At 34.9% G+C, this 13,108-nt stretch overlaps 1 protein-coding gene across 2 annotated transcripts in view; it reads right to left on the bottom strand.

Moving 5' to 3' along the window:
* Positions 1 to 12,072, bottom strand: part of Mybl1 (MYB proto-oncogene like 1) — a 31,582-nt gene extending 19,510 nt beyond the window's left edge. For both annotated transcript variants that reach the window (XM_010611452.2, XM_010611453.2), the window contains exons 1-3: positions 11,830 to 12,072; positions 2,664 to 2,769; positions 2,263 to 2,334 (exon numbers count right to left, since the gene is read on the bottom strand). In XM_010611452.2, coding sequence (XP_010609754.1) covers positions 2,263 to 2,334; positions 2,664 to 2,769; positions 11,830 to 11,849 — 198 coding nt within the window. In that variant the 5' untranslated portion in view covers positions 11,850 to 12,072. The remainder of the gene's footprint in view (positions 1 to 2,262; positions 2,335 to 2,663; positions 2,770 to 11,829) is intronic.
* Positions 12,073 to 13,108: the final 1,036 nt, after the last annotated feature.

The raw sequence follows: 13,108 nt of genomic DNA, 5'->3' as shown, positions 1-13,108 counted from the left end.
AGTAAACAAAAGAAACTACGAATGCAAACAGCATAGCAGTTTGCTCAGAGTAGAATTTTTAAACCCCTGAAGAATCTGGGCCTAGTTGCATAAGCTTTAATTGTAGCAACCTTCGAAACTGAGGTAGAAAGATACAAAGCTGAGCTCATGTGGGTCAACCTATTGACTTTGCAAGACTGTCTCAAAATTTAAAAAATAAATAAATAAAATTAAATAAAATAAATAAGGATTGGGCAAAGGCCCTAGATGCAATCTGCAGTACTTGGGGAAAAAATGAAATACTCTCAAGGCATGACTAGATTACTGCATAGTATTAAAAGAAGTTTACCAATAATGAACCCAAGCTATCAAGAAAATGTTAACTATATCTAAATACAAGATATGCATTACACATCAGTTAAATTTAGTTAAATTTAAGAACTGATGCTTAAAAAGAAAATGAATTTACTAGAATAAGAAAGCTGTATATAGAAATATCTCAAACTTCAAAAATGATTAATAAATGAAGCCTTAATCTGTTTATGACTAGTAGATATAACATATTATGAGGATAAAAATAGCAACACCTAATATTTCATTACGATATACAGAATACAGTTACTAATTCATATCCAAGATTACAGATAATTTAGAAATATTTTATAAGAGGGGCATGTTTTTTTCTACCAATGGCTTTGTATCAATGAAATTCAAATTATCCTTATTTAAATTGAGTTTTTTCTTTTATCGTTTCTATGTATCCATCTTTATTTTTTTGAGACAGGGTCTCACTATGTAGTTGAGACTGACCTGGAACTCACTATGCAGCTCAGGCTGGTCTCGAACTCACAGCGATCCTCCTGCCTCAGCCTCCCTAGTGCTAGGATTACAGGCGTGCATAACCACACCTGGCTTCTGTATATCAATCTTGATCCATCTTAAAATTACTACTTTCTTCAAAACAAGGTTTCTTGAAAACAGGTTTTCTTCTTATGTTTTTGTAAATTAAAGCTATTATAAGTAATTAAATCTATTTTAAGTAACTTTTAAAATTTAGGCACCATTTATTAAACATTGCTTAAGGAATTATGCCGAACATCTCCTATATTATTTCTAATTCTAACAATACTATAGAAAAAATACTATCATTTTACATATTATAAGGACGTTGAAGGCCAGAGGATAAGTAATTTTTCTAAGGTAAGAGAGCTGATACTGAATACAATTCAGACTAACTCCAAAATTTATCCTTTTCCCATTATTTGGTCTCTTTTTTCAGGTTATGATGAGAGACATTATTATGACAGTATAGGAAAAAAACAGGCAACATGGCTTCTGAAAACAAAGTAATTAATATTAAAATTCAAATGAGTGTTCTGTCTACTCACAGCATACTAAAAACAAGAATATACACATAATAAAATGTGCAGATTATAAAATTACATATGAATAGTATGTGAATTAGCATAATGAAAACTGTGATTTTTTATAAATCAGTAACACTTTAAAATGTAAGCATTAGATAGTAAAGTTTTAAAGAAGTTTTTCCTGATTTTTCTGGTTAGCTATCAAAATATTTCAATATATAACTTCTCTCAAATTGTTTCAACATGCACCACAAGTATTTATAAAACTCTATCCAAATTTAATACCATTTTTGCTTTACATTGATAATCTTTATAGGCCACTGGATAAGGGTTTTACTTGGTGAGTATCCCTTATCTAAAATGCTTGCTTGAAACCAAAAGTGTGTCAGATTTCATATATGTACAGATTTTTAAGTACTTGCATGTTCATAAGATATCTTGGGGATGAGGTTCAAATCGAAATATAAAATTCATTTTTGTTTCATATGGTACACCTCATACACATGACTTGAAGGTAATTTTGTGCAGTATTTTTAGTGCACCTGCATTTTTACTATGACCTATTTACATGAGTTAAGGTATACCATTAGAACTCAAAATGTTTTGGATTTTGAAGCATTTCAGATTTTATTAGGGATGCTCAATCTGTACTAGAAAATCAGACTTTCTAAGCCATTAGCAACTAACAACAAGTGGAACAACAACAACAAAAATGCTTTAAGGAAGGAAATCTAAATCTAAAAATCTAAAATATATACAGATCCAGGCACAGTAGCAAGTCCCTATAATCCCAGACTAGTGGGTAGAGGGGAGGCAAAAGGATCAGGGCAGCCTGGGCAACATAGTAAGGCTCCATCTCTGAATGAATGAATGAAAAATTAGCCAAGCTAGAAACATAATTTAACATTGTACTTACTTGAAGATGACTAGCAATTAGAGTCCAATCATCAGTTCCATGTTGTTCAACCAACTTTTTTAACTTATCATCCTATTAAAAGAAGTATAAAAATTAAAAAGCTTTCCATCATCCTTTTTCTCTACCCCTGAAAATAGATAACTCTCTAGTTCTGTTAAGTTATATTTAGTGGCCATTTTTTAAACAAAAGCAACCATTATACAAATTTCTCCATTTACTGTCCTGTTCTGTCAGTCACAGTATCAAACAATTATTCAAGTCTCTGATCAAAGAAAAAGAATGTACAAGTTAGTTGACGGATAACTTTTCTATACATTTTGTTTTGAATTACCTTTCATATCTGTAACAGTATAAATTGACTAATACAAGTATGAAATTAATAAACCTTGCCAGATAACTACCTCATCTCTTGTCCATTTCACTCTGTTCCAGAGTTTTTTCAATCCTTTTTGTTGTGGTACTTCATAATCGTGATCAGCATACTGAAGATCTTCATCCTCATCCTCACTGCAAAAAAATAATTATTTGTGAATTAATAATTTTATTTAAATTAGTAAATTAAATTTGTATGTGCCAAGTATGACTGAAGCCACCCAGACTAAACATAGACAGATAGATAGATAGATACTCAATGAAGTTATTCAGAATATGAAAACTTAAATCATGCAATGGGGAAGAGATATAGTTATACTAGCATCAAAGAAACAAGACCAGATGTGCCATTAACAGCCAAATCATAACCTTGTATGTTTTTCTACGGAGTCTGACATTTATTCTTCATTTGACCTTTACTCTAAAAGCTAAAGGACTTTAATTAAAGGAGCAAAAGGTAAATATCCTGTGCTTTAAGAAAAATCAACAGCAAGAGTGTGGTGAAATAAAAGAAGGAAAGCCAATTAGTAATCCTCATAATAACTTAAGCACGAAATTATTAGGGCCCAACAAATGAAAATAGTACAAAACAAACCACAACCAGTTTAAAGACACAACTAAAGAAGTAATCCATTAACAGTATCAATAAAAAAATGGGTTAAGGACCAGGGATTTAGCTCAGTGGTTCGGTGTCCTGCCTTGCAAGCGCAAGGACCCGAGTTCAATCCCTGGTACCAAAAAAAAAAAAAGGGTTAAATATCTGGAAATAAGTGTAACATTCAAAATCAAGGTATAGTAAGTGACAAAACACTATTATGAAACACAGAAGACTTGAATAAATGCAAAAATATTTAGACCTCTTTCTTGAATAAGAAAATATTCTAGAAGTATCCATTCTTTCTAAATTAATTCATACTAAATGAATGAAAATGCCAATAGATTTGGGGGAAGAATTAAGTATGCTGATCCTATCATTCATAAAGAAAACAATTTAAAAAGTAATAATATCCAGAAAAACACCCAGAAAAGATCTAAAAAATAATAGTGGGAGAATTACCATTACTTATTCTTATTATCAAAATATACTGTAGAAAAATAAAACAGAACAGTACTGGCATATGAACAGACATACAAAGAAATAGAACAGTATTGGACATTTGGGGGAAAAACATGGAATTTGGTAAATTATAACAGTTACATTTCAAATCAGTGGTATCAAGATAGACTTTTCTTTCACTAAACGGTGTAAGATACTGGGTAGACATTTTTAAAAAGTAAACTAAGAGTCCTACTTTAAACTAAAATTCAGATGAAACAATTAATTTGCATTCTTAAAAAGAAAACATAATAATATTATAAGAAAATAGGAAATAATTCCACTTTTTAACATCTCTGAGTAGAACAGAAGTAACTACCATATGACAAAAATCCAGAGCCCATAAAAGAATGGACCAATCAAGGTAATAAGAGTAAATGGAAAGAAGTATATGAAACTAAAAAATATTTTAAAAGTAGAAACAAGAATTTTGTAACTGATGGGTATGAGGAATCAAAGATGACTCCAAAATTTCTGGCTTTGGTAATACAACTAATGCTATTCACTAAAGAATGAACAGATGCAGAACAGGCAGAAATCTGTGATGGGAGAAAAGAAGAGTACAGTTTGGGACTAGATGTTTTTAAAGTACTTGAGAAGAACACAGGTAGAAATATTCAAAAAATATAAAATTCAAGCCACATGATATAGTTTTCTAGTAGCCACATTTTTAAGAGAAACTACTAAAGTTAATTTCAATATTGTTTAATCCAATATATCAATAATACATTTTTAACATGTATAAAAATTATAAGTGAAATATTTTACATTCTTTTTGCTTAGTACAGTCTTCAAAATCTAGAGTGTATTCTGTAGTTATAGTACATCACAATTCAGAAAAGTGCTGCACCTATCCTATTGGGAAGAACAGGTCTAGAAGGCAACTAGGTATATGGATCTTCTGTTTAGACACAAGTTTAGAATAGCTGTGGCCAGGAGATGAAGGAAAATTAACATAGTGAAGAAGGAGTAAAAGTTAAAACATGAGCTTTTATGGAGTGAAAAAAAAAGACAATTTTAAAGAAAAAAGCCCAGGAAAAGATGGCAAGCCTCCAGAATAAACTGAATTTGAGGATTCTGAGCAGCCAAAGAACTAGGCATCTGAAGAATAACATGAACTAACACTGACTTAAAACTTTCTAAGTTACATATATTGTAGTGTCTAAGAAACTTCTCTTTGAAAACTTCACAACAACCAGAAAGGGTATATTATTATTGATACTTCAGAAGTAGAAAATCTTGATTTAGAAAAGTACTGTAATTCTTGTTTTGTTTTATTTTTTGTAGTACTGGGAATCAAACCTAGGAGTGCTCTAACATTGAACTACATTCCCAGACTTTTTTATTTTTTTATTCTGATACTTGGTCTTGCAAAATTGCCCAGGTGGGACTTTGAATTTGTGATCCTTCTACCTCAGTTTCCCAAAGTGTTGGGACTACAAGGAACTTTTTGACCACAGCCATACCAAATATGTCATGGTTGTCCTTCAAAGTTCACTATTTAACCACCTTATTATAACACATTAAAAAATAAAGAGTACTAGTAAGCCAGAAGATACCAAAGACAAACCTCAACTACAAGACTCTAGCTCTAATTTAACTACTTACTTAACCTCTCAGGGGTTTAGTTCACTTGTTTGTAAAAATAAGTATAATGCCATCTACCTTTCAGTACTGGCTTAGGGATAAAATTAAATGAGAAAACCTATATTATATCTCATACAACAATGAATAGAAAGATGGCTCAATATTAATGTGCATAATGTGATCACTTAACAGAATTCAAAAGAATTTTGCCTTTCTACATTTAACTATTTTCTAAAAATCCATTCTGATTTCAAACAGCAAAGTGTGAAGATGTCTAACCTGAGTGAAATATAATTAACAACATGTGAGTGGTTCCTAATATCTATATTTACTCAATCTTACAAAATTGAAATATGAAGTCCTAGATTTAATATATGTTGTCTACAGAACCTTTACAGGAACTTCTAATTGACTGAATTTTCAATTTCATAGAATGTAAATCCTTCATATCTGAATAGGCAAAGAGAAAACCAAAATACTCTATTCTTTTATGATATTAATCTACTTCCATAGCTGAATGCACTTTAATTTTCTAGTGGTCTCTTCCTGAAGCCAAGGTCAATTTGTAACACTCTACTTCCACATGTGCTTTTTCATTAAATTATACCAAAACCACAGGTTTAATTAAAAACCTGTTATTGGTAACCATTTTTAGCTACCAGAAATATAATCTAATCAGCCAAGAGTAAACTGTTAAATTGGTGATGCTTCAGAATGCAATAATTTCATAAATGTCTGAGTTACTAAATCAAATAAAGTATCAACTTTCCCAGCTAAACAGTAAACCTCAAGAGTGCATACAACTATCATGTTCACCTCTCAGGACCAAGCATTCAAACATTTGTAAAATTTAATAAAGATTTTCCTTATCTTTCTATCTCCCTCAACTAATCTATATTCCAAAATTACCTCATTTCCTTCCAACTCACCTAAAACTTCCATCTTTCTCAAGAGAAGTGTGATTTCAAAGTAGATATAAGAAAGAAAACTTTGTTCTTTTAAACAAATGAAAATACCTCTAGGAGGGTGTAGAAGGCATCCCTATTTGTTAAAAAGTATTTTCAGAATCCAAATGCACCTCTAAGTGGTAGAATTTTAAGAAGCAGAACTTGCTGAAACATTTTTAAGAATTCAGTACAGACAGTATTCACCACCGTCTAGTGTCTACCACACTGCCTAACCTTTCCTAGAAGCGTTCCTAGCAACACAATTCTTTCCTAACACTCCAAATGACCCTCAGGCATGCTTTTCATAAGATTTCCTCTTCTTTGCTCTCTTCAGATCCCAACAGGTTTCACAACAGCATATTTTGAGATTGCTTATTTTTTAATGGGTTATTTCTGAACCAAAATAATTTTTGAGAATCTGCCCATATAAATCTTGAGTATTTACAAAAACATTAACATATCTAATCTGTACAAAATCCACCTTAAGGTTATCAAAATATTTTAAGGAAATGAGTCCAAAGTCTTACTTTGTTCAAAAAGACTAGTTACCAAGGAGTAATTTCCTAAAAACTTGTTCCTTTTAACTTTAAAACTCTAGCCCCTTATTTTCTAACCAAATATTTTATTGTGAGAAATTTCTCTTTCTACATACTGTTTTACATTCAGCATGATCATCAGTTTCAGACAGTGTTCAGGAAGCTGCAATTTTTGAGTGGGTAAATATGAGAGCATTAAAGTAGAATTCTTAGAATCATCTCTACCACTGGGACTTTCCTAGAGTCTAATCTATTTAGTTTGGGCATCAAGTTCTTTTTCTCTTCAGAGCTAGAGACTGAATCAGGGCTTTGGGCATGCTAGGCAAGTGCTCATTTCTGAGCTATACCTTTAGCCCCAAGTTATTTCTACATATATGTAAGTGATTACTGGAAGAATTATATACCTTTCAACTAAGAGTAACAGAAAAGAGACCCTAGAAATTTATTAATATCACTAGCTACAATAGGAAGATGGCCTAAGAATGCCTATAATTTACCAAGAAAAAGAAATTTCCACAAGTAACTTTACTACTATTCCACTTTTGTTATATAACAATGAAAAATCCCATCACCCAATAATAGATCTGCTCTATTTTTCTATTTTTTAGTCTATCTTTTGGCATTTCAATATTGTAGCAACAGTACTGTAATATGTAATGGTCAATAAAGCCAAGCTTCCTACTATGTATTTAAATAAACCATTTGTAGTCTACTGTGATTATTCTGGAAGACAGCAAGAGAGGGTAAAATTATTTCTCCATTCACAAAGCAAAAATAGAAGAATTTGGTCTTTGATGCTCTAGTTCAAGTCTTGATTTTGAGAATTATTCTGTCAGCTTTCCAAGTCAAAGGAAATATTCATTCTTCAAATGTCTAATGTATAACCAAGCTATTAGAGTCAAATGGAAACAGTTTTGTAAGTTATGAATAAAGGAGGAGATTGGGGTATTATGAAACAGCAAAAGGAAGCACAAAGAGTTCTACAACTAAAAGACTAGGAAGATAGTGAAAAATAACTTTATACCAGGTGTAAGCTAACAGGATATGTCACAACTTTACATGTGAAAAAAAAATATACAAACTACCCATGCTTGATGATATTAAAACATTTGGAAAAAGTTCAATTTTAAAAGGTAACAACATATCACCTAAAAACAGAAAAATGATATAACCAAATATTTTGAAATTTATTTTTACTGGAAAAGCAACTAGTGGTTTGAAATCAGGGAAGCATCAGGTCTACAGAATGTGTTATACTATAATTGTTTCAACTTAATCACATCTTTAATCACAACTTCAAGTTTGAAATCTTTATCATATTTCTTGAGAATAGGGTAACTGCCTTTAATTTTCTTAGGTTCAACTGCATGCAGGATATGAAAATTTATCAGGTTGATTCAATAAAGTGAAATCAGGCCACCCAGTGGTTAATATGATGTACTGCATACATGAATATTTATTTCCAAATCTGGACTGTGCAAACTAGTATCATTACAGTAAAATAAATTTAACTTCACATAAGTTTTGGACATTACTGACAGTAGCAATACTGAAATAAATACTGAAGAGAGTTCTGCCTAGCTATGCATAAATAAAAGCAAAATGGGAATATTTCTATTTGATTCCTTTAGAGCATATTTTTACATGAGAAAAAGATTGCAAAGCCCCTCAAAACAGGATAAGTAAAGCTAGAAGCTACCTTATATAACATAAAATTCAAATCCCTATATTAGCAGATAAGTTTGGGTTTCCCAATTTGCCAGCTAATGACAAAGCTAATCAAAAAGTCTTGTCTCATAAGGTAAGACTACAAGAGCAAGAAGCAATTTAAATATGTTAAGGGACCATTTTCATCTTCAGAATTAAGGATTATTTTAATCTTACATCATTGCCTTTTCTCTTTTACTTTCCTTTTTAGTTTTATTTTAGGATTCCCTATTTTTAATGTTTATACAGGGATTTCTTTAACTGAAATACCGAATAGTTTCTCTGGTGTGAAAAACTATAATAGTACACAGGATCCTAATGATATAATTAATAACGTGAAATAGGAAGTAAAGGGCTAAAGGTGTAGGGAAAGTAGGAAGGGTGGGGGAAAGGGAGAGGAAAAAAATATGAGAAACTGAAAAAATGGAAATAAAGTGTTTGTAAATGGGGAGGGCAGGAGGGAGGGGGTGAAGGGAGGGCAGGGACAAGGGGAAAAAATAAGAATCAAGACCTATTACGTAAAGGTACAGGATCCCAATAATGAATGTAACTGTATTATATACCTAGATTGTACCAACAAACTCAATAAAAAGAAAAAAAAGTCTTTTCTCATATTTCAGTATACTTAACTTCTATCCATTTTGCCAGAAATAACACCAAAACTGCTACACACACACACACACACACACACACACACACATTTTTTTCCCCAATGTTAAGAGTTGGTTTTTATTTTTTCAGTTTAGTATTTGGTCACCTCAAATATAAATACCTTGATCTTCTTACTGGTAACAGTCTTCATAGTTTCTAAGCAGCTTTTTTTTTTTTTTAGAGAACTAGCCTAAAATTATTTATATAGAAATGTGCTTAAAATAAAATACATGTAAATAACAGAATCCCAATTTTAGTATTGCCTGTAAACTATGTCATTAAAACCTCAAGTGTGATCTACAACTATATTAAGTCACAATGCTAAATAAGCCTCTTCCTTTATGTAAACCTTAATGATAGATTCTATGGCTTCCCCCCCGAAAAAAATCAAGAGCCAACATATTTCATTTGTTTCACATTGGAGGTAACAGTTTCCTACTCTTAGATGGTTTTTTCAGATTACACAGAAAAAGTGTGTTACAGAATTTACACCTATAGTCTTGTACAAAACTTTCGTATAGCAAAATATAATTTTCATTCAAATTCTTAAGTGGTTGTACACTGGAAATATAACTTGAAATGACTGAATTATTTATTTCCTCTTTCTACTATGAACTAGATTTATATATATTAAGATTCTTAGCCAAAAGACAAAATACTTTGCACAATGAATATACTGTTTCTCCAAGACATTGCACATGTGTTACTTAAGATACATGTCATATTTACATATACAAGAAATATAATTTAGAGCATGCAAGTCATTCAAGTATGAAGGCCCTAAGAAACACACCAGAAGATAATTTCTCACATCCTCTATCTGTTTGTTCCCAGAGGGAGTGTAGCTGCACTCCACCACACTTAATTATTCCAGTCTTATGACTCTTCTAACTCATTGTATGTTTCAATTAACTCACGCCACTGACAAGGAATAAAAATCAACAATACAATTAATGTTTAAATATCAAGCTCAAAATACTGTCAATAAAAGATAAATTATGCAAGGATAATAGCCTACTATTGTGAAACATACACAACGTACAAGGCAAAGAAAACCAAATGGACAGAAGATTATGACAGTCAGACATTAATGTCTATAAATTTAATGTGTGATGACAGAATTAGCCACGAAACTTTTAAATAAGATTAACATCTAAATACACAATGCCATGTATTAAATATAAACCAATTTCTGTTGGCATATTCACTTGCCACTTTGCATGTATTTTTAAACTTTTTTAGACTTAAAAATTCAAAGGGCCTAAATCAGTGCTTCAGCAATTACAATTATAGGAGGTTTTAATTTGTATCTTTTCTGGAGATGGAGAGATTACTTTCATCCTTGAGTTTCTAAACAAGTAATTTTCATCTGGATGATACTTTCCCTCACCCAAAAGACATTTAGCAATGTCTAGGGAAATTTCTGATTGTCATTATTGTCAGAAGTGAGGTGTTGCTGTCGCCTACTGAGCCACCAAGGATGCTGCAAAACATCTCCCCACTACAAAAAAAATGATCTGATCCAAAAGGTCAATAGTAACAAGTTTGAATCATATTGTAGAGGGGATGGGAGTGTCTGTGTGTGTGTATACATTTGCTCCACAAGTGTTCATTCAACACTGGAGTTGCTATAAAATAATAACTATATTATACTTTATGCTGATTTCTGCAGAACCATCTTATAGCAGAAGCTTAGTACAAAGAATATTATATGTAGTTAGCTGTCAATCTTCAACCAAAATCTACAATAAATGATTCCCTGTACCCAGTAACTACAACTCTAGAAGACTGAAGTTGTAGATATAGTTAAAATATTTGGAAATTCTGTCAAACATATTTTTATGTTTAATAATACTAAAAATTAAAACACATTGTAGATTTTGTCATCTAAGTGATTACTCCACCTACTTTAGTAGTAGCTACTGCAGTGACATATAAATAAAAAATCAAATTCGTCCGGGTGTATTTTCCAACAACAAAAAGTGTGTCCCACATCTGTACAAATCAGGTACACTCAGAGCCAAACCTTCAAAATGTTCAGTAAATACATTGTTATATTCTTAAAATCAGCCTACTGGTAGTAACAGTGTGACAGCTTCCCACTAGAAGATATTAAGTGTATATACATAAAGCTGAGGACACGGATATAGTAATTACGTTAAATTTCACAAAAGAATGAAAAACTCTCTCAACTCTCAACTATTTCTCAAGAGATTTTTTCCATAACCTTTGAAGGTAGCAAGTGGCCAGAGGGGTGCCCTCCCACGTTTGTCCCGGAGTTCCTGTTATGACTGGCACTGTAAGTTAGCTCAGAAAAGAGAATACCATTTTTCAAGTCATCCAGGGAGGACACAACCACTTTTACCTATAGCATTGTACCTAAAAGCGCAAAGACTTATCTGGCAAGAAACCTTCCAGAAGAAGCTGAGTGAGATTTAGGAGTCTGATCGTTTTCGGTGGCAAGAATCAACTCAAAGGTCCAAACTGAGCATTTGTTACTCTTCCTGAGTCAAATCCACTGGACCCCGACTCTCCCCAAGTCTCGGCTGAGCTCCAGCCAGGAGGGCCAAAGAGGCATCGTGAAGGAAAGCCTCTGCCCCAGGCGGGGAGGACCCAGGGAATCGCAGGGAAAGAATCTGAGCCGAGACAGTATTACAGGGATGTCACCCACCTGCGCGACCTCTTCGCCATCCTTCAAGTACCGCATAGGCGCGAGCTGGGCGGGGACGCAGGGCAGCCTCCTCCAGCCTCAAGCGAGTGCTCCTTCTCCCCCCACGCTCCCGTCCCGCGGCTGCCAAGTGCCGAACGCGAGTCCTGGCAGGATGAAGGACCGACGGATGGAGGAGCGGACCGCGATCAGCCCTCGGCCCGGGCGCCGCTCCTATCCCCGGCCCGGCCGGTTCAGGGATGACCCCAACATAGGCAGCTCCACAGCGCTCGCAGCCTCCTGCAGGGTTTTGTCCGCACCGCCGAATCTCGCGCCCAGCCTCCCTCAGAGCCGCCGTTTGAATCTGCGCACGCGGCTCTGAACCTCATTGGTTATGTTGGCTGCACGCGGGAGGTGAAGGGGGACCAGGGCGGAGAGGGGAGCGCGCGCGCGACAGGGGGCGGAGCTGGGGAGATGGAAGACAGGACTGGAACTCGCGGGAGTCGGCGAAGGAGCTTGGAGCCGGGGAAGGGCGGAGGAAGGGCTCGCTGGCCAAGCTGCGACTGGACCCGGAACTTGCGGGGAGCAGCACCGCGAGAGGGCGGGGCGCGGGGCTCGGGGCTGCGTGGAGCCTGCTGGGAAAGCGAGTTTCTGCGCTCGCTGAGGGCGGGCAAGGAAGCGGTGGCAGGAGGGATCTAGCAGCGCTGCACCTCTCCGGGCTCGTGGGCAGTACCCCTGGGCGTGGGTGCTGTTGCGGCCTCGCGGGGAATGTCTAACCTCCTCTCAGCTGCACATCCTCGCGCCTTGGTTGTATCTTGCCTCACTGTAAAGACACGCGGCCTCCGGATTTGTAACAGATGCAATCTTAAAGTTTGCTCAGCTGTTACTCTGTAAGCAAAAAAGTGATCTGTTTTTACGTAGCTGTCATGGCTACTAAAGGGGCGAAGACTGGTGACAAAACTTGTGTTCCTCAAGGATGAGAAGTTTCACAAGTGAAACTTATGAATTTATAGTAGGAGACGTGCTTGGAACGGGAAAGAGAAATAATCATCCCTGCGGCTGGTCTTCGAGGTGCTTAATCCTGTACTTCTCTCTGCGGGAAATAACCGATGTGAGTCGTGGAGCCTCGTCCTGGAGAGTGTGCTGGAGGACAGGAGTGGACTGAGAATTTCTCCGGATGAATGAAAACGATAGTCAACCTTAGAAGGTGACAGGAGAGAGGGGATACTGCCCCCGGGGAACTTTAGTATTTGCAACTACTAGGGATTTCAAGTGTAATAGCAAGGAACTGCTTAGTTCCGGT

Source organism: Fukomys damarensis, unplaced genomic scaffold (assembly GCF_012274545.1).
Source record: "Fukomys damarensis isolate Sample0158 unplaced genomic scaffold, DMR_v1.0_HiC HiC_scaffold_5, whole genome shotgun sequence".
Taxonomy (NCBI): Eukaryota; Metazoa; Chordata; class Mammalia; order Rodentia; family Bathyergidae; genus Fukomys; species Fukomys damarensis.
This window is presented reverse-complemented; position numbering and strand designations above follow the sequence as displayed.